This window comes from Brachyistius frenatus, unplaced genomic scaffold (genome assembly GCF_029030835.1).
Source record: "Brachyistius frenatus isolate BFR_SWC_R1_liver_20210118 unplaced genomic scaffold, ASM2903083v1 Contig_6, whole genome shotgun sequence".
Taxonomy (NCBI): Eukaryota; Metazoa; Chordata; class Actinopteri; family Embiotocidae; genus Brachyistius; species Brachyistius frenatus.
This window is the reverse complement of record NW_027210605.1, coordinates 3,769,993-3,792,440: the sequence shown is the minus strand read 5'-3', so window position 1 is coordinate 3,792,440 and position 22,448 is coordinate 3,769,993. Positions and strand designations below refer to the sequence as shown.

The 22,448-nt window shown below is 40.0% G+C and overlaps 1 protein-coding gene across 2 annotated transcripts in view; it reads left to right on the top strand.

Moving 5' to 3' along the window:
- The window catches only part of kcnd3 (potassium voltage-gated channel, Shal-related subfamily, member 3), a 106,159-nt gene that overhangs the window by 69,600 nt on the left and 14,111 nt on the right, over positions 1–22,448 (top strand). For both annotated transcript variants that reach the window (XM_069725605.1, XM_069725612.1), the window contains one exon: positions 13,141–13,309. In XM_069725605.1, coding sequence (XP_069581706.1) covers positions 13,141–13,309 — 169 coding nt within the window. The remainder of the gene's footprint in view (positions 1–13,140; positions 13,310–22,448) is intronic.

Here is a 22,448-nt window from a genome sequence, read left to right as displayed (position 1 = left end):
TGTCCAACAAATTTGGTGCATGTAGGTGAAACTAGGTGCCGGGGCTGCAGTTTAGGGGGCGCTAGCGAGCCATTTGGCCACGCCCACTCGCAAAACACATCAGATGTATCGACTCACCACGCCGGATGTATGTGCTACGTCTCATTAAGGGTTTCAAGCATCCTTTGACCTTAAACATCAACTTCCTGTGTCACGGTGACACATCAAACTTTGTCGCATCGCCACGGCGATGCCCTTTGACCCGACTTTAGGTTCATGTGATCAACCAGCTCGACGTAGCATGTGAAAGCATGAAAAGTGTAATTTCCAGTTGCCACCAGGGGGCGCTATGACTATCAGTGAATATAACCATACAGGTGTCTCCAGGGCCGGACTGTTGTCACACATGTAACGTTTGGAGAAGGTCGGTCCATGTACATAAGATTTAGAGCAACCTGTAGTTTCATGGCGAGACTCTCAAAAATGGCGACTAAATTCGAAATGGCGGACTTCCTGTCGAGTTCACGTAATGGTGCGATGTAACTTTTTTGTACGTCTAGGTGTGATACACGTGTCGACCGAATTTCGTGCATGTAGGTAAATGTAGCCACCGGGGCATCTCTTTAGGGGGCGCTAGCGAACCATTTGGCCACGCCCACTCACGACTCCACTAGAATATGAAATTTTTCGCCGGGAGAGATGCGTGTACCAACTTTCATGAGTTTTTGAATATGATAAAGCTGCCAAAAAATGCAGTTCTTTGCGGAGAAAAATAAGGAACGAAAAGAATAATAATTCCTTGGATAACAATAGGGCTTTCGCACCTTCTGTGCTCGAGCCCTAATAATTGTATCACCACTGAGAACTATTCTATTGTATTGAAGTCACATGTAGTAGCAACACCCTCTGACAGTAAATACTGTATATGTAGGGGACTGCAGACACACACACAAAACCACACACATGTGAATACAAACACAAACAAACCCACTCACAAACGCACAAAATATTCATGAACATTGCTTCACAAGCACACATCCAAACACACACATTCAGGCTCTGCGACAAGAGGAAATGGTCTGCCCGAGTTAAACAAGTGCATTCACTGTGACCTGAACAGGAGGCAGACTAGATCCCCCGTCCTGAAATGTGCTTTACTATTCTCTCTGCCCTTTTTCTATCAATTTATCTCTCCTCCTTCTGTCTCATTTGGTGTTTGTCTGTGTCGGGGTCACCCTCGAGTCCCACCCTCCCTTTTGTTTCCTCCTCACTACACTCTCTTTTTCCACATTTGCATTTCCCTCCCTTCGCTTCCTTTTAATGTATTTTTTTTTTATCTGCACTTTCTGTTCCCTCTTCTCTCTGATCCCTTTGTGAAATCTGTACTGGGACCAGCCAGCCGGCCACCTTGCTGCTGTGACCGTGGGCTCTCTGAGGAGTGGAGATGACCCCTGAACTCCCGGGCCCTGACCTTTCTCTCTTTTTAGCTCCAGCCTTGTGTACCCGTACAGTGTCGCTTCTTTTCATCTCTGAACATCAGCAGGGTTAAAGAACAGGGAGGGCTTGGAAGTGCTTGAGTGAACTGGGAATAAACGGTAAACAAAAACATCTAATAGAAGCAAGTAAGATTGATTTCCGTTCGATCAACAAAGACCAGAGTAGAATTATAACACTTTAAAATAGTGTTGTATTCTATAGAAATACTCTTCAGGTAAGGTGGACCTGCCTCTTATACATAAAGTATTTATTTTAGTACGTACATAAATATACCAGAACAGCTTTCACTGAGCTTTAAAGTAAAATATACTAAGAGTAAGTGTGTTAAGTAAACAACCTGAAATCGAAATTGTATGGATTGATTTTTCATTCAGTTTCATAATTATTGTGAGGATGCAGTACCCGTATGACCTCTTTTACTTTGACAATCTCTCTCTCTCTCTCTCTCTCTCTCTCTCTCTCTCTCTCTCTCTCTCTCTCTCTCTCTCTCTCTCTCTCTCTCTCTCTCTCTCTCACTCACTCACTCACTCATATGGTTTCCATGACAATGTCAACATGCTGATTTTTAGCACATGAAGCTTCACATGCTCACCATCTTAGAATTGCGTGTTCCAGTATGCGCTTTTGCACATTAACACAAAGTACAGCTGAGACTGGTAGGAATGTAATTTAGTACATAGGTGTTGTCATGATCTAGCATCAGATATATTGTTGGGACTGCAAAGCTCTGGTAGAGTTTGTAATTGCTGTGTTGCTCCGTTTTGCCCTCTCCCCACCTCTTTCCTTAAATTGCTGACTGTGTCACACACTATCAGACACATATAACTCTAGAGTCGTGCAGGCTGCCGTGCTGACCCCAAGAGTTTGATCACCAAGAGAAAGATTGGCCAGTTATATGCTTAAGTTCCATTTTGTTTGCTGTCTTGCATCGAATGAAAGAGATCAATCCCAGAATTCAAACATTTCTCCAGAATTTCACGTTTCAACCGAGCGTAGTTAGTTCTCATTTGAAGCTTAATTGAACCACATATCAGTGTAATGGTGCCCCAGCTCCTCAACCTCTCTCCTCCTTACCTTTCTTCTGTCACACTGACACACTGTTCAGTGTACCCAAGCTCACACAGATAGATGGGTTTCTTTTTCAATTATCAACATACATTACTGGCTTTATTCAAACAGCCACTCATATCAGCACTCTGAGGCTTTAAAATATTTTAACGCTTGTAGAGATATGCATATTACCATGAGTGTAACCCCCCCACCCTCACCCACACACACACACACACTCTCTAAAAATTACCATATCACATTGATATGCACGGGATACACAAATGTGTTAATGGAAATACTATTTTTTTGTGAATTAGGCAGTGCACGCAGTCAGTAGTGCAAGCTTTGGGAACTCTTCAGATGCAATTCATATTTAAATGTTGTTATCCTCTTCTTTTGGTAATTGTGTTTGCACTTCCTGGTTACTCTTGGAAGTGGATTCACTGAAGCGTTCTGTTGATAGCAGTGTGGTAATCGCTAATTACAAAGAAGGAGGCATATACATACACAGCGGCACATTCTCATTCATACACACATGCTCTCACAAAAATGAGGAAAGCTTGTAACAGGCTCCCTGGTTATTATTCACTGACATCCTGGCAAGTAAGTGTATTCACGCTGCTTAAAAGGACTCATGTGGAAAAACTGCACCTGTAACATTATACAGGGATTTCTGAAGCACTATTTGGAAGTTCGGCATGGACTTGCTATTCAATATAAAATCTGAGCAATGGGGAGGTGCACAGATTTAGCTCCAGTGGAAGAAGCAAGTGACAAGCACTAGTTGCTAAGTAACCAACTATTAATCAATGTATATAACTCCATATTATATTTATATTTAAACCTTAAGCCTGCATTTACACAGAGTAGCCTAAACAAGCTGTAAACACAACAATCCCGTATTGTCACCCTCAAGTTGATGTGGTGAACTTGTTAGTGAAAAGTTGCCTATTTATGCATCCAGCAGATGCAGAGAAACCAAGTGGCAACCAAGGCCTCAAGTTCGGATTTTGACTATCACCGTTTTTCTGGTTCGGAGCCGTTTGGAGCCACAAAGTGATGACCGGTGGATCTGACTTAATCTGATTGGAAACCCAACAACATTACTCCCCAACCACTGATAGCTGAAACCTGACTGCACCACGGTCTTGTAAATTAAACAAACACGCCCCCAAAAACATGGCTTTTTGAATCCTAATTTTCTAATTAATGACGGGATTATTTTCAGATGGACCACAGAAAACGTATATGAAAGAGGGACTTTAGCTAACAACACCAAAAATGTCAGGGTTTTGAACCTCTGATGAATGTAAGTCTAACGTTCCCTCTCCTTTGAGCTTTGTTTTAGACTCCACTGACTGCTCTAAAAAAAATATCTGGCTCTCTCGCAGCTAAATATCTCATTATTTTCCTCAACTGGTTAACTCATAGCAACTAGCAGGTGAAAGTCTGCCAGTTGATAAGTGGGGACTGTGCGCTGATTGTTGCTGGACAGTTGGCATAGAGTGTGTTTTTTCTTTTAGAGATTTCTCTGCTGTGTTGACCCCTGGTCAATGAGAACGAGTGTGAGCCAGAACAGTAAGGTTTCAGGCATTAAAACAAAACAATGAGCTGAAAGACTCAACGCAGCTACATGGATGGAGTTGAGGGGAACTGCAAAGTCGAGTAATATGTCAAACTAATTTACTATAGCTTGTTGACACTACATTTGAGCTGTACAGTTGCAGCAATGCAGACCACCTATTCAATCAAAATCAAGTATTGTCTTTGGCGGTGGTAAAAATAAATGAAATAAAATAAAGCACAAACCGTTAAAAAGTCAGCAGTGGGATGAACCTCTACAACATGTCAAAGTTGGTCCGTTCCAATTCGTAATGTAGAAAACTGGGTGGGTGTTACAGAGAAATGGTGGCAATCCCTCAGTGTGATTCAATGTAAGATTGGTTGTGAAGTGAGTGATGATAATGACCTTTCCTCTGCGTGCAGTACAGTGTGAGAGTAATTCTCTTCACTTTATCAATTTATCTGTGTGTTTCTTTCTCCCATTCCCTTCTCATCACTTGACAAATGTAAATGAGGAACGAAGGTATACGACTGCCTCACAGGGAAACCCGCTGTCGTATGTTATGTGTGTGGATAAAAAAGAAAACACTGACCGTTACAATGTAGTCTGTATGTGAAGAGATCTTGTGGATAACTCTTTTTAATATGATTCAGCTAAATACCACTGATGCCTTTTTGGTTTAGTTTGGGTTATTTGGTTTTTTTTCTCAATAAAACATGCTCCAGTACTAAACACTAAAAGCATCCATCGATCCTATTCTTTTCTTTTAGACTTTCTAACTATTTTTTGATTCAACCTAAGCATTCAGTTTAGTGGATAAGTAGCAATGTAGACATTACAATGGAAATATTGTATTAAAATATCCCAGTAAAGTCATAAATGCTGACCTTTTGTTCACACTGTAAATGCAGAAGCAAGTCCTTCATAATGTATTACAGCAATACAATGGTTCAGCTTTGTAGTATCTCCCAGGCACTGATGACCCACCTGTAGTACAATAAACCCAATAAGTTGCTTTAGCTGTTTCCTCTTGTGAATAATAAGAGATGGTTAACGTGAATTACAGTGAATGCACTGGAGAAGCTATAAGAACAACCCAAGTCCCAAATAATGGGAGCTCGTCGGAAATATTTTCTGTCATTTTCACTGATCAGCTTTTATATTTCAGCTGTTGGCATTTTTTTCCCACCTTGTCACAATATCCAGGTTTCTATTGTTCAGTTGTTCCAAACAAGGTCATCGCTGCCATTCAAAGAGCAGCAATTTACCAGCGGGCTGTTTCCACAGAATTCCAAGTATTCATGTGTATATATGTCAACTATTCAGAAATTCTCTATTTACACTGTATACCTGCAATATAACTGATGTGTGTTGTGGCCTTTTATGAGAACTGCACAATGAGGATATTCTTTTCCTACTGAGGATCACAAAGCTGCACTTTTCAAATGAATCATCCTCAGACAGAATAACTATTTTGAACCTTCTTCAATCTCTCAATAAGCACATTTGTTAAGCAATCAATTTTCTTAGCTAAGTCTTACTTGAGCTACGCTAATCATGATCACAATCAGAGTTCATGTCTGTGTTGAGCTGTCTTCGGGGAGAGGTGAAGTTATTATAGCTCCAGTGTATCTGATTAATCCACATCGAGACATCTTTTGAGGCATATTTAACCAAACATATCCGACCCCCTGCATATTAGCGCTGACACTATCTGGATCTTGATCTTTCTGTCGACTCATTTCTCTCTGAGCTGTTCTGTTCTGTTCTTGTGCTCTTCTCCATCGTGTACCTTTCTGTGTCACTACCAGATGTTCTTCCCCCTCCTTATTTCTCGCTGTGGTGACATTTCTGGGGGTGATTACGGATAGTTGTCCCATCCCTGAGCCATGTGTCATCAGACTTACTTCCATCTGAGTGACTGGCCATGAAATGTCAGATGAGAGTACAGATGGATGAATGGTGGAGAGTTAGAGGCCTGGAGAGACAATCTTTCACTCTGTTGAACCCAAAAAAGCTAAGCTTCATTGGCCTGTGACAGGTTTCCCAATAAAAATGAAACTCTAGTACCACTTATGGATATTTTTACGAGGCATCATCATTGATGGTCACTGTTGTATTGTGTGTATTTTTCATCGCAGAGTTTAGCTGTAAATGTGAGCTGTTGAATTTGGCGAAATTACTCTTTTTTTCCCTACATATTCTTAAATAACACAATGGTATTAAATGTTTTAATGGATGTAGAACTGCATTCTGATCATATCGTATGTTACACACTTGAGTTTGAAGCAGCATTGAAAAATTATGAACAAATGATCCCTAATATTCATCCATCATCTGTACCCGCAGTATCCTTACCAGGGTCCCAGCTAACTTCGGTACACCGTGGCCAGGTTGCCAGTCCATCACAGTGCAAACACAGAAAAATACACAATCACTCACGCTTACATTCACACCTACGGTCAATTTAGAATCACCAATTTACCTAACATGCATGTCTTTGGACGGTGGGAGAGAGCCGAAGTAACCGGAGAAAACCCACGCAAGCTCAGGGAGAACATCCAAACTCCACTCACTCGAGGTCCGAAACCAGAACCTTCCTGTTGCGAGGCAGATACTTATTATTATTATATAGATATTTATTTTATATTATTATAGGATTCTTGGTAAAATATCTGTTGATATTGATTACTATGCTTCAAGTTATGTCTACAAGGTAAAAAAAAAAAAACAACAAAAAAACCCACATCAAGTATTCCACCAAAATAATACTAAGCTGATTGGTGCACACTTTCCTGGCTTAGCAGGTAGCGCGGTCGTTCATTAATCGTAGAACTAACAGTTGAAATTGTAGTCACGGTCCATGTCTGAGAAATGTTAGATACCAAATTGTTCAATGACATGTAGCTTTGAGTCTATAACTATGTAATCTATGACAAAATAAAGGAATCAGCAAAGCCTTACAGTGGAAGCTGTAGCCAAAAGTTGGCAATTATTTCCTTGAAAAAGGAGTCAAACATTTTTGCATTATCATAATAGTCAATATACAGTAGTTGAGCAGCTAATCTCTATTTAATGAGTCATTTCAGCTCTAGATGTTTTTGAAAATATGTTTTTTTATTAGTAGTTTAAAACCTGCTAGATCATTTTAGATATTATTTTAGTACAGTAATTCACATCACTCTCACCTGTCTCTACGTTTGTGTCGTTATGAATTTATTGTTAATATATCTTTTATGATTCTCATCACTCCTTCATAATTGATGGTGACCTTTTGAACTATTTATTTGTATGTATTGTATGTTTGATCTTTCAACCATTCAGTAAGCTTGCCCTTTTTTAAAAGCATCTCAATGCTTCATGTTTTGCTGTAAATGTGTGCATACCTAACTGAATTACACACCCAGAATATACAGTGGACACACAAACCCACTCACTAACACTGCCTCCTCCAGTAGGTGATTTCAGCCCTCCAGGGGGTCAATCCACTGCAAGGGATTGTGGTCCAAACAGAATCACTTAGGCTGTATCTGAGGGGAACTGAAGAAAACTGCAGAGGAATCACACGGGAGTTGGTCTGTAAATGGAAACCCCAACCCTCAACACTTCATATTACTTTCCTGCCTCTCTTTCTCCCTCTCACTCTCGTTTTTAATAGAGGCTCCCTGTCGTGAAACTATCATATGACACTAAGATCCTGCAGCACGTACATAAAAGGAGTTTAATGGTCCACAAAGTGAAAACAAATTTCAGCAGTAAATATTTATTTTATCTGTACTGAGTTCAGATCAGTTCATCTCAAGATTATTGTGCAGAGATTTTAGTATGCCCATATACAACTACTGGCACTAGAATACTATTTTACAAAGCCTACATTAATATTATTAGTATAAACAATTTTTGTGTAATGCTGTCTCTTGATTACTTCCACTTTTCATAATTGTTGTTTTTGTATTGTGCCATATGGCTGGGTTTATCAGCGGACAGGTATTTAAGGGGATGAGCTGTGCTTTCCCGACCTGACATAATATGACCTGCCATCATCACAAATCTGTGTGTCTCTCAGCCTTCAGACCATCTTGGATAAGCCCATCCATCACACATACCTTCACAAGAGCACTCAGTCCTTTGCAATAACCCTCCCATCTATCCTCCCTAGACTTTGTCAATATAACCCGCAGAGACCTGGCCCTTCTACGATGGGATGCGACGACCCTGACCGAGAACTGACCTGCGTGTTCGCATGCATGTCTGTGCATTTGGGATCTGTTTGTGTATATATACACAGCAAACCCATGCTTTTCTGTGTTTGTGGTAACAGCAAGAGAGCAGGTTCTGACATACAAAAATATTCTGTGTGCACTGCATCTGCTGAGAAAATATCCCTCCTTTCTGTATACTTCCTCCCATCTTATTCCTTTCTGAGAGACATTTACCTCCATCTCATTCTCCACTTTCATCATCGTCTCGCACAGTCAGAAACGGCCACAGCATTTAAGGGGGGTAAGAAATTACATCTAAGATAGCTTATCACACCCTCCTGCCACTTGTTACAGCGTTTTCCTTCTTTAATGTGTGCAAACCCAGCTTTATTTCTGTGCCGTATATAATGGCTCAGAGATGGTATCATCAGAGACAGGCCAGCTTGACTAAATGGGAGCGGGAAATTGACTGTAGTATTAGGAAGGAAAGGGCCTCTATCAGGCAATCTGATAGCATCCCATTAAAGAAAGCTTACACATGAATATGATTAGCTTTTCATTCCTCCGAATGGAAACATCTTCTGAAGAGGAGAGGAGATGAAATGTTTTGTAGTGATAGGGCCTTTGTACCACTGATAGGATTGTTATTGCCTAATTTGGGTAGAAAGGCCATTAAAGTTCTCGGAAGAGACGATGAATGTTCTCTGTAAGTATACTCGGTTATGGCTGTGGACTAGTGGTTCACTGTGTGTGGGCAATGCTTTACTTTGTTGATGTGAAAACCACCCTCCATTTCAATGGCTTCATATCGGGCTTGTTTTTGCTGAAATCTGTGACTAATGAGTATTAGGTTTCATCTCCTGTTTCTCCAAAATAAACTGAAGGGTTTTTTGTGTGTTTGTGGTTAATGTGATGTAAAGTGTTTTTTGTTTTTTTACTATCTCCAACAGACTGTAACAGAAGTGCTTCATTAGATTTAAAAAAAAAAAAAAAACTATCACGATGAGCACAACTTCTTAAGCAGATTGTTGTTCATTTATGGAGAGCCTATCGAGTACTGTTTGCCAAGTCCTCAAATAAGCAGCACTATTGTGTGTGATCTGTCAAAGTGTATCAATTTGATAAGTGCTAAGTATCCAGCAACATGTTTTGGCTGTACTTCCAAGGTTCCTTTAGCTGATTAATGGCATTTCTACATAGGTATTGGCATTTCAAGTAAAAGTACTATTCGATATTCGCCGGGAACCAAATGACTATTATTTGGAGGTGCTAGTATAAACAAAGGAAATGGGACATGGTGACAGTCTCATAAAGTGTTTCATGTTATATTTTTTAATGACTACCATCACTATTTCTACACCAATGGCCTCAACGTCATGTTGGTAGATTGCTGTGACACAGGACACAAAATAACTTGGCAGTAGACGTTTGTCAAGATTTCTATTTTAACAAATTGTATTATTTATATTTTATTATATGTATATATATTTTTATCAAATAGGCTTGTTTTATAAGGGCCCGAGCACCGATGGTGCGAAAGCCCTATTGTTATTCAAGCGATTATTATTATTCTCTGTAAACAACTGCATTTTTGGTGGCTTTATCATACTCAAAAACACGATGTTTCGCCGTGACACAGGAAGTTGATGTTTAAGGTCAAACGATGCTCCAAACCTCACGAAACTTTGCACATGCATCAGGCACCAACTTTCATGAGTTTTTGAAGAAGTTAAAGCCACCAAAACATGTAGAGTGAATACATGGATTTGTATTAAAAGCATGAAAGGGAAATAAAAATGTCTAAATTCACCACAGTGGCATGTGTTTGGGTGTTTGTTTTGGGTGTATCTATATTTGTCAGCAGGATTATGGGAAAACCTACAGGCCTGATTTTCATGGGACTGGGTGGGACAAGGAGGAACCCATGAGATCTATTAATAAGGGCCTGATAGTGTGAAAGCCCTATTGTTCTTCAAGGAATTATTATTCTGCGTTATTACTATTCTCTGTAAACAACTGCATTTTTGGAGGCTTTATCATATTCAAGATAGTCCAGCGGTCTACGACGCCGCTTCAGAGCTGGAAAAGACCTCGTGAATATATGGGTTTGAGCCCCGCTCAGGTATTACACATCCTCATAGATCACAGAGGACAAGTCCTCTTAATAAGCCACACGGTTCATGGAGAGCGAATCCCTCTAAGGGTAAGCCACATGGTTCACAGAGGGCGAGTCCCCTCAATAAGCCACATGGTTCACAGAGGGCGAGTCCCTCTAAGGGTAAGCCACACTTGTTCAGGTTTGTACATGTAGTCGTACTAATACCAAACCAAAGGTCAACAACAATACAAAACTCAAACAAAAATAACAATCCCCCAAAAGAGACTTTTTTTTTTTTTCATATTTCCGACAACATGCTATAGTATGACAGTGGTGCACTGGTTAGAGCAGTTGCCTCACAGTGAGAAGTAACTTGATGCATGCATGTCAGTTCAGAAAAAGGTCATACTCCAAAAAAATGATAAAAAAATTTTTTTTAAAAAGTCATCCAAAATAGCCAAAGTATGTCGTCCGAAATATTCGAAAAAAAAGTCCTACTATATTATGTCATCCAAAAAGTGACCCAAAATTTTTTTTTATATAGTATATAGTATTTAGTACAGCCAGGGCGATGCGGCTAAGTTTGATGTTTCGCCGTGACACATGAAGTTGATGCTTAAGGTCAAACGATGCTCCAAACCTCACGAAACTTTGCGAATGCTTGTGTTGTTCAAAGCCATTTGAATCTGTCAGCAAATAAAAATTGCAGTGTTGATAAGAGCTCGGTGGAAAAGGAGGAAGTTCCATTTAAGAATTACACCAAACCATTAGTATATAAGGATGAGCTACATGTGGTTTCCATGTTCCAGGTATTTAGATACAAATAGTAAATCACATAGTAAATTAAACCATTACAAAAAAGATTAGGTATGCAATATAAGCAGAAGTACAACTAAGTTTGTTGAGCAAAATATACTTAAAACTTGGAAGCTAAAGTGTTCATTATGCAGGAAAAATAGGCTCCATCATCTTATCGTAATGCTGGGTTATGTTATCTGATAAGCAGTGTTTAGCATTTTCATAACAGCTGACTGCAGTATAGTTGACTTTACCTATTATATTTACAGTACTGTTGGATGGTTTAATGAGAAAGTAAGTAGTTGTTGTAAATGAATGGAATACAACTTTAAAGTACCATAAAAGTGAAATACTCACATAGGTTTTTAAGTATCGTTTACTAATACAAGTACATACAAAACCCAGTACTCAGCATAAGTCCCCTGCAGCTCACTGAGAGCACTATATCTTTCAGTTTTCCCTGTTTCTGACACGTTGCATTGCTTTCTACAGGGGTTAATGTGATGAGACAAGAGAGGAGACAGATTCTCTTGCAACATTTTGTTGCTGTCATTCTGGCTTTGCTTCTGTGACTTTACTTTCAGTCTCTTGGCGCAAACCTAAGTGTTTCCATGAGTCATTATCTCATTTGTCTGCATACCCAAGAAAGACTGTAATATGGGTACATCAAAATACCACAGGCTGCAATGCTTTATGATCAAATTAACAAAGGATGAATATAAAGGTGAATATAAAAGTCGTTTGTAATTCTGAGGAGGTAACTAAAACAGCTTTATTAAACCCCATGGGAAAGTCATTTGCCACCAAATCAAGTCATACAAACAACAAACAATAAACTTTCCATTTGCTGTCACAATAAACAAAAAGCCATTTGAGACATGATTAACAACTGAAAGGTGCTATGGATCTAGACCACAACTGAAAGGGTTCATTAGGGAAGACTGATGTATCACTAGTCACTCACTGAATGCTTATGAGTCTCTTAAAAACACAGTTTAAAGGCCTTCAATTACAGAACAGTAACTGAATTCTTGAGATTAAAGGCAGACAAAAGGCAATATTAAAAAAAAGAAGAGAATAACGCAGCAAAAGATTTCTCCCTTTGATAATCCGTCTTTACACAATTACTGTATATACAAAGCTCAGTGATTTAAAGGCTATTTGTTGCAGGTTTATTTGTACCCTAGCTTGAGTCAGGTCTGATAAATTTAGTCGAACTTCCTATTTTATCTGGAAAACAAGAATAAATTACCTGCTCTTTTTACTCATGAATAACAAATGAACACCATTAAAAATAAAGGTTGCTTTTCGAACTTAAATTGTGCTCTTTTGGATTTCTTCTCTGTCTTCTATCTCCTCCTATCTCTGTTGACTCCTGCAGCTAGGCTTCTTCCTTGGAAAAAAAAGAGATCCGATTTAATAGAGTTATTGTAATTGTGTTGTCTGTCTTTGAACTGAAGACGGAATTGCTTTTGACTTGCAAATATTTCAGACTGAATTGGGCTAAATGACTTTTGGGAAATGTCTCTGGCATTAACAGTGTCCTCCTCTTTCTCCTCTCTAAAGGTTAATAGTATCTGCTCTCAGTGAATGAGTCAGTGGACTTTACTGTGCCATTCAGTGACAGAGGCGGTTTGTTTGCAGCCTCTCTCTTTTTCTTCTTCGGGCAGGATAGAGTCAGCAGGTCAAGTTTTGTTTCTGTGGGGGATGGATAAATGCAGCGTAGAGCCTAAAAAGAAGATTAAGGCCATATACAAGACAAATGAAAGAATGGGCTTCCAATTGAAATGGTTGTTACAGTAGAGTGTGCGTGTGTCTCTGTGTGATATGAATGACCTCCAATCGACTGTGCATGACTATAAGGTTGAGCTACCACAGACAGATTTTTATTAAATGCATAATAAGATGTTTTACTAAATCTGCTCTCTCTTTCTCCCTGTCACCTATCACAGGTACGGAGACATGGTTCCAAAGACAATTGCAGGGAAAATCTTCGGTTCAATCTGCTCTCTGAGTGGGGTGCTGGTAATTGCCCTGCCGGTCCCTGTCATCGTGTCCAACTTTAGCCGCATCTATCACCAGAACCAGAGAGCAGACAAGCGGCGGGCGCAGAAGGTACAGGTGAGCACAGTTTTATTTCCCTTCATCTGGGCCTCCCAGGGTTCGACCTACAAACCTCCAGCCCGCAGGAAAGCTCTGACGTCTCTCCTTCCCAGAGGAGGGGACTCCGCAGGGTTCAGGTCTTCTCTGAGATTAATGTGTGTATAATGTACATTGACCTCTGTTCACATTAACAGTAGGCACTGTTAATGTGTACCGTTTTCAGTGAATGAATAGATAGCTGCTGGTGGCAGTTTGGTTTTGTGTTTGTGCGCCCATCCTCGTCACTGTGTTCTCAATTGAATTGTAGCCTTGACGTGGCATCGCCAAGGTCCTGCTGGCTTTTCAGGAGAATTTTGGAAATGAAGAGCTCGCATCTCAGTGACAGAATGAGCTCATAGGCTAGTTATGATGCTAGCCACGCCTTAGATCATAAAACAAAAATTTTACTCTATTAACTCCTCACCCCTTTCGTAATGGCTCCTCTCCACCTTTCGCATATCCATATAAATAATCCCAAAATCCAATTCTTCCATCACAACAGCAAGTGAGGTTGACCAAGGTGATGCAACGTGAGCCCAATACCTATCGGGTGCTAAAAAGCTCTAAACTCAACTTTACTACTACTGCAACTACTCTACTGAAAGTATATTGTACACTAACCGTAAACGCCATAATGTTAAATTATAAGCATAAGCGAACAACAGAGACAAACCCCCCAGCTTGTACTATTTTTCTAGTAAATTTAGATGGATATTAAGTGTGATCGCAGTGCCATATGTTATCGAAGGTAAAAATCAAATCAACGACAGTGATATTGTTCACAGGGGTTTTTCCTACCATTATAACACTTGTTAACTTTTATAAATTCGATAGTTATAGATTATAAATTATCAGAAAAGGAAACTATATTTAAACTTTCAGTGTTTAAATGTTTTAGGCATACAATCTTGAAGAGAGAGGTTATTGGGTTTTTTGTATGTGAGTTGTCCATATTTAATGCTGCAGAGAAAACATTTACTATTTGCAATTTGGATTTCAGAAGTTGTAAAGTTACAATAATGACCTTTTTCTTTATCCCATAGATGTCCATGGCCTTTGCTGAACTAATCTTCCTGTTCGCATTTAAAAAAAAAAAAAAACTGTTATTGTTATTATTATTATGTAAAATATCCAATTCCACCAAACCAAAGTACCCCTTTCAGTCCACAAGCTAAATGTTATCATTACTTGGATCATATCCAAAAACCCTAAATCCTAAAATAGCTTGTCAAAGAAGTGAATATCAGCAATTTCCCCTTTTCGCATTATTTTCTTTGTTAGTCTGTCCTTGTGAGATTTTATCCTTGTAAGTATAGCAATGAAAACGCACGCAGGCACAAATTTGTAATAGGATTATGGAAACTTGTGTTTAAACGGTGGAAGATTTAAAGATCCTGTCTTCCTTCGGGTAAATAGCCCAGCCTTTAGACCTTTAAATAATCATGTTGTGGTGTGTCCATGAGCCAAACTGGGTGGCAGCATCAGCTGGCTCACATACAAAACTGGGCTGGTAATCATAGTTGGAGGGCAAGCCTGACAGTTTTTGTTCTCCTGAGATAGATAGTGTGTTTGTGTGTGTTTGTAAATGGCAAACATGCAAACACTGACACATATTTTCAGAGTCCATTCCTCTCTCTCATCACTGTCATTCACACCCTTCCTACCAAGGCTTTTTTCACTCCTTTGCTTATGTCTTGTACCGCTTTCCTCTTCTCTGTTCGTCTGTCTCCATCCATTGCCACAGCCCCTCCCTAACCCCTGTCTCTACCACCCTCTCTGTGATTAATGCCATCCATCTTAGCACATGTTCTCTGGTTGTAGTTCAAATTTGTTTAAAGTCCTGCAACTCTGTCCTAACCCCTGCCCAGTCTTAACTAACTGTAACCTTGTCTGCCGAGCAAGACTCTGATTTAACGTGGCAAAGTGTGCAGGAAGAAAAAGGGACAACGGAGGGACAGAGAGAGAGGGTTGGAAAGTTGTCTTGATAGAGAAGAGGAACAGATTACAATATTGAGATGTACAGATGCAGAAAAGAGAGAGGAGCAGTGACGAGGAAGGCCAGAGGGAAGGAGTGAGCAGGGGAGGCAGGGGTAGTGTAGAAAGGGGGTGGAGCTGGAGGCAATGTGTGTCCTGATGCTGTGTTCCTTCCTGAAATAGCTATCACCCAGATGAGGTGCTGGCTGGGAGGAAGGTGTATGTCTGTCTGTTTGTGTATGCATGTGCATCTGTTTGAGTGTGAATCACTGTCCGTATTTGTGTGTGTGTGTGTGTGTGTGTGTGTGTGTGTGTGTGTGTGTGTGTGTGTGTGTGTGTGTGTGTGCGTGTGCGTGTGCGTGTGCGTGGCTTAGGCCTGACCTTGATCTGTTTCACCTTCCTTTGTGTTCTCTGAGCCGCAGTGTGGTGCAGTGTCCCCAACACCACTCAGTACCAGACGCCCACACCTCCAGAAGTACCCACCGACGGACCACTGTGGCATGACAGTGCTCTTGTCATTAACTAGTACTAAATGACTCCCTCAGGCACTCCAATGTCTCTTTGGCTTGCCTGCAGTGAGGTCAGCAATTTGATCAAGCACCAGCATATCCAATGGATAGCTTTTCTCCTTTCCATAAAAGCATGACTAAAACATCTTATCATTGCCTTCATTATAATATTCCACCTGGATGATTTGAGCCTCGGTAGAGGTATTACTGTGGCAAATCAAGGTCTCATTGCCAAGGATGATGATGATGAATTTGCAAATGTGAAATTTCTGAGCATTTAGGAGATGAAATCTGTACCATCTCTCTCTCTTTAATTAGCCCACAAGATTAAGCGTTGCTTAGCATTTAAGCCTAAAACCAGTGGAGTGTGTCTTGAATTACATATTTTGCTAGCTTTAGTGGTAGATGTTGTGGAAATTATTTGATTTCTCATGCCCATTGGGTCATTAACAGCAACTATGGAGCTACTTTTCTCTGCAAAACCTAACAACAAAAGTTTTACTAATGCCTTACGATTCACTAACAAATTGCAAATACATAACTTTACCTATCAAACAAATGCAATATATGTTTCTAAAACATCATGCTTCAGAGACAAATACACCAAAGATTAAAAAAATATCACTTGATGTTTGGCACAATCTTTCCGCCGTCATACTTAAGATTTCCTCACAAATATCCCTAGTAATTCCCTCTGCACAACAGCAGGTGGTGCTACAAGTCACTTTAAACATGCCTGTGCTCAAACCACTGCTAGGCCTACACACACCCACACTGGCTGTAGACAATTGGACTTTGACTTTATAATTAATAGCTACTTTAATGCATTTTGCTGACCTCTTGTTCAGCACATTATATGTAACATCACATTCATTTACTGCAATTTGACTGTAGGCTGGCAGACAGTAGTGTGTGACACTATAAAGATGGGAACCTCAGCGTATGATAAAGCCATTATCATTGTATGCTCAAGTCTTTCACTGCCGGTGACAACTGGGATTTTTAATGTCTCACTCGAGCCATAAATAACTCAGGCATGCCATATCCTTCAATACACCATTACTACCCTCGACATAACATGTAGTGTTCTTCAATGCTCAATAACCTAAACGACATATGACCCTCTCTGTCATTAAACCAACCATTTAGCAAGTGTCACTGGTCATTTACCACAGCAAAATGTCATTTGCTCTGCTTTGCTTTACTATCAAGTGGTTATGTTTCACAGAAAATCCATTCTTCCTCAGATCATTTCTTAGAATAAGGCTATGTTTAACTGAGAGTAAAATAGGATAGCCATTTGAGATTGCCTTTCACGGTACTTAAACGACAAGGGGAGAGTAGACGGGGGGGGATAGGGAGGAGGAAATATTGTGGAGACAGCGCATTAGTCCCCCAGCATTTTCTAGCCTCCTCCGTCCTCCTCCTGTCTTTACTCCACTTTTTTCCCTCCTTACATGCTTTTATCCTCCTTTCCCACTTCCTATCCACATCCATCTTCATTCAGGTCTAATTGTTAGCTGTTCTGGGCTCCCATTACAATTAGCCATCCATCTGGGTGGTAGTAGAGAGACAGCCTCTGATCTATCTCACTGCACAGGAAGGAAAGACACATGAGGATGCCACTAGTTGCTGTATGTGGCAAAAGGGAACACACAGCTGAGACAGAGACATATATCCTCTGTTGTGCCTCCCTATACTCCTCGGCATCACTGCTTTTGTTCTACAATGAATTAGCCAGCGACTTCCCCTGTCTTTACAGATTTACAGATTTTTTTGTTTCCACTGCAGTACCTCAGTAGTTACTATGTGGCAGCACAGAGTTGCTTGTCAATTTCAAAATAAACTAAATCACCAGAGACCAAAGCAAGAATACCTGTTAATATTGCCATTATAAACACAGCAGATACAGTACAACTATAGTATAGCCTACACCTAGGCAGTGCTGATTGTTGACTTTTTCAATATTAAGTATGCTGTGGCATTTAACCTTCCCGTCGCAAACACACTCACACATTAGAGTGAAGGAGGGCAAAGCCTACTTATTGATAGATGTCACGGCTGTCGGGGCAGAAGAATCCACCTTTTGTTGTGGATCATCATTACAAAAGCATCTATACTGTCCTGATCATCAATGGCCGCCATGTGTTTTTTCATACATTACATATTTGAATATCCGTCGCTGACAGCATTATATATTTTTCAGCCAGTCACTCCTCAACTTGAGCCGGCGGCCCTCGTCAGTGAAATGTCTGTATAGGCAAAAACAAAAGCACGTCCATATGGTCACTGAGTTCCACAGCCAAGTCTATTGATTGTATTAAATGGCCACAATTGCCGTCCCTACTTCCTGCCCGGGGTATTTTCTCAGCATGGAGGGCTTTGGTCCATTACTGGATAACTGGTTAATGTCAGATATGGTGTGGACAAAGGCAGTTCCACTGCAGCCAGGGTTAAAGACTAGTTGGTCCTGTGGCTGCAGATCATTGGACAGAAACAGCTGTTATTAATCATCTCAATCGTCTCATAATCATTAGAGCAATCGCGTTGCTTTTCTCCTCCATGTTGTCTTATACAACGCTGGGGATTGCTGGGTTGTCCATCTCCGTTGGAGCTTGTGGTCATTTCCGCCAAGATACGAGAAACATGTCGAGTTATTGCAAGCTATGTTCCTCTTGAGCAGGCTAGCCAGATAGCAAGGTTAGCCAAGTCCACTGCCTCAAGACGCGAGCCCTGATACGCTCTAATTTTATATACCCTGTATATTTTTGTAATAGCGCAACAATGCTCTGATGACACATTGTTGGCAGCTTTAATTTGTTCTATTTCAGTAGTCTAACAACTATTGACACTGCTAGATTGGTTATGTTTTTGGCTGTAGAAAGTCAAATTGTGAGGTTCATTTGACTTCTGAGTAATTGTGACATGCATCTTGCCATCACCGTGGGTTCTGCCAGCACGAACGAACAACGACCAGCCAAAGTACCGTTTTGTCGAGTTTATTCACTCACAAAAACAACTCTATATGGTAGTTCAGGGGCAGTGAATATACTAATAATTATTATGAATAATAATTTCACAAGTTCAGCATAAGCAGGGTTCTTTTATTAAGTTTGTGAAGTCAAGAGGGTTTAAAGAATCTTACTTGAAATGGAGATTCATGAAATGTATAAATAAAATACAACAATGTTCTTGCATGAGGCCACAGATCCTCAAATTCAGCCTGATTATGTTGTGCATAACACAATAAATATATTTTTGACGTAACAGTAATTTTTCTCTTTGCCACTCTCATTTAAGCAAAGAGGGAAGCTGTGTTTTTGTTTGATGTTTTTATGTTTCTTCCAGGCTTTAAAAAGATGTTCTCTTATTTCCAAATAACAGATCTTGTAAAACTAGCCACTAACATACCTACAAAGAAAAATGATGTGTTGCTGCACAAGCTCGAGTAAAACACTTGTCAGCACGGTGGATCTTGAATCTAGCCTCGGGTGTAGCAGCACAATCTATGCATTGTTTGTTTCCTCTTTTTTTTCCCCAGCCTCTGTGAAATATCAGTTTGACATATTTTTTTACTGCATTGGTTTTATTTGTCTCACTTTGACTGGAAATATGTTTCTGGTAAACCAGTTTTTGTCTTCAAACTTAGTGAATGGTAAAAAAGTGTTGCAGTTTGTGAGCATTGCATTGGCTCGGGGCTGACATTGCAGAAGCAAAACAAAAACAAGTCTTCCTCTCCTCTCCTCCTTCCTGCTCTCTCGCTCTCTCCCTTTGCTCTAAATCATCTCACTATTGTTTTTAGCCCTCCCTCAGAAGGTTGAAGTCAAAAGGTGGAGTTGACTTCTGGCTGAGAGTGTTTTGCCATTCTAGACAATCAATAAAGTTGTCTGCACATTACAAGAAGACAGACCAGAGAGACAGAGTGATGTTGATGGGGACTCCATTGGGGGAGGGGGGGGGCAAGAGTACTGCTCTGAATTATATCCTGTATAAAAAATAAAAACAGAAGAAAAACATCTGGACCATCGCAGCTTGCAGAGCAGAGCCGTACCTCTGTCTATAAAGAGGAGGTAATCCAGGCTGAGCGAAGGTATTTTGTCTCTGAGTAGTGTTAGTCTGAGGTTAAGCTGTCTTTGCTATAGATATCTGTGGGACAGAGGTGTTGGATTACTTGATTTTGTCAGAATCAATGTTTGCCATTGTCTGGAGTTCCCTGCCTTCACCTACTCTCAGATGGATTTTCCAACCGTAAATCTTTCCCAAATTTCTCCTCCCTTTTCTCTCTGGCTCTCTGGTTGTGTGTGTTCCTGTCTCTTTTTCTCAGCAGCATACCTCAGAGGAAGTAACTGACTTATTTCCTTGTGGCAGAAATGTCATCATGTATAAAAACAACTCTTAAGATGAGTGGCACCCACAAAAAAAATTTTTTTTTTTTTTTTTACTTTTCCTCCATTACTTCTGTATGTGTGTGTGTGTGTGTGTGTGTGTGTGTGTGTGTGTGTGTGTGTGTGTGTGTGTGTGTGTGTGTGTGTGTGTGTGTGTGTGTGTGTGTGTTGTGCGTGTGCGTGTGCGTGTGCGTGTGCGTGTGCGTGTGCGTGTGTGTGTGTGTGTGTGTGTGTGTGTGTGTGTGTGTGTGTGTGTGTGTGTGTGTGTGTGTGTGTGTGTGTGTGTGTTGTGTGTGTGTGTGTGTGTGTGTGTGTGTGTGTGTGTGTGTGTGTGTGTGTGTGTGTGTGTGTGTGTGTGTGTGTGTGTGTGTGTGTGGGGATGTTCTTCCTCATCAGATGGTCTTTCTCCTCTTTCACTTGTATGGTTCCAAGGCAGGCCTGAGGCAAAACCTAATCTGGTCTCATAGCTCGATTGCTCCACTTCTCAGTTAGCCAAATCCTATATAGGCAGTCGAGCAAGGCTGTAACTCACAAGGTGCCATGAATTTTTTTTAGCTACTACTTTCAACTGGAAGACGAACTTCTAACAAAACTTCCTGGCAGTGCTCTACGGAGTATGGCATGGGAACTGAGTGGATATGTAGCATTTTTTAATCATTTGAGGATATGCCAGGTTAGATCCCTCAGCTGGCAGCAAATTGTGTTAAAATGAAGTATTTTTGCTGGCTTGCATCCTATAGCTATAATCTTTAAAGTATGATTGATCCTGAATCATGGTGTCATGGCAGAAAGAAGGGAAACAAAAAGGAAAATAAGGTGTTGGGATTGGTTTATTGGCTGCTGGGTTTATAAAAAAAACAAAAAAACATCTGGACTGTTTAAATCCAGGTATTAAGCATCAGTATTCTGATTGGTTGGCATGTATTACAATATTTTTGAATCTTTGAAAACTACTGTTTTTCCCAAGGTTGTTAGATTTAAAGACAAACTGGAATTATATTGCATTTGTCTACCACAGTGTGTCTCTGATCTCTATATCAAATGAGAAGTTTATACTGTAGTCAATATGTTTTATGTTTTGGCTTCATGATGGCACCCACTATTTTTGGATTAATCTGTCTGAATACTGTAAGCCTTGCACCTGCAGGGTTGGATGACTTGTTTCCATACAGCCAATTCAAATTGTTTCATTTTTAAACATATTTGCATAAAGCAGTAAGGATCTATCATGCAGAGACGGTCGACTAAAAGCCGGACAGCAGCTGGCTTAACAATACAAGAGCCACAAACTTTGAACAGCCGTAGCTTTCCTGCTAATGTCTGCTTCTTGTTTAACTTACAAACAGGAACACACATCTTGCGCTGCACCTTAGCCTCTTAAATACGACACCAAACAAACATTTATATTTAACGTTGCTTGCTAAGGTCAGTTTTCAGGATAGCTTTCTGATTAGCTGGTCAGTTGTCACATTAATCAGCATGTAAATGCACCTGCAAATGTCACTTGGGTCCGTTTAGATGCTGGTGTGCTCCTTACTTTTCACTTCCACCGATAACAACACATAGTCTATCCATGGCTTATAAGCTAAGACACAAGGTTGTTTACTTTGTCCTTCGTTCCCCAGCTGGTGCACAGCCTACCAGCTGATGTCAATCAAATATAGACACTGGCATGCCCTCCAGCTAAAAAAGAAGAAAATAAGTATTTCTGATATTTAGCCAAAAAATAATTTTTCTTCCATTTACTGTTAAAAAAAAAATATATATATATATATATATATATATCAACACTAAATCACACATTGAATTGTTTTTGACTGCAAACGGAAAATGTAATTACAGTAAGAGTTCTTTTTTTTTTTATTATAAAGCAAGTCTAGTAACGTAAATACAGTGGAAGTGTAAAATCACAGGGAGATGTATTACTATACAGAAATGATTTTTGATGATGAACCACAAAAATCTGCTTATGGATACCAAGACTGTTAATAAAACTCTAGGAAAGTGTAAAATATGGATCTTTAACAACGCAGTAATGTCCTTACAATACAGACACCCCTCCATGTATTTATTAGGTTGCTCATTTCTTTACCAGAGGAATATCAGTAATTAAATGGCGCTCAGGGTCCTATTATTTGAAGGTATAGTACTTTTGATTAACCACAGGCAAATTCCGCATTGACAGTTATATACAGTATATTAATTATATAACAAACGCCCCCTGCTGATTCATCTGTTACAAGGAAACTT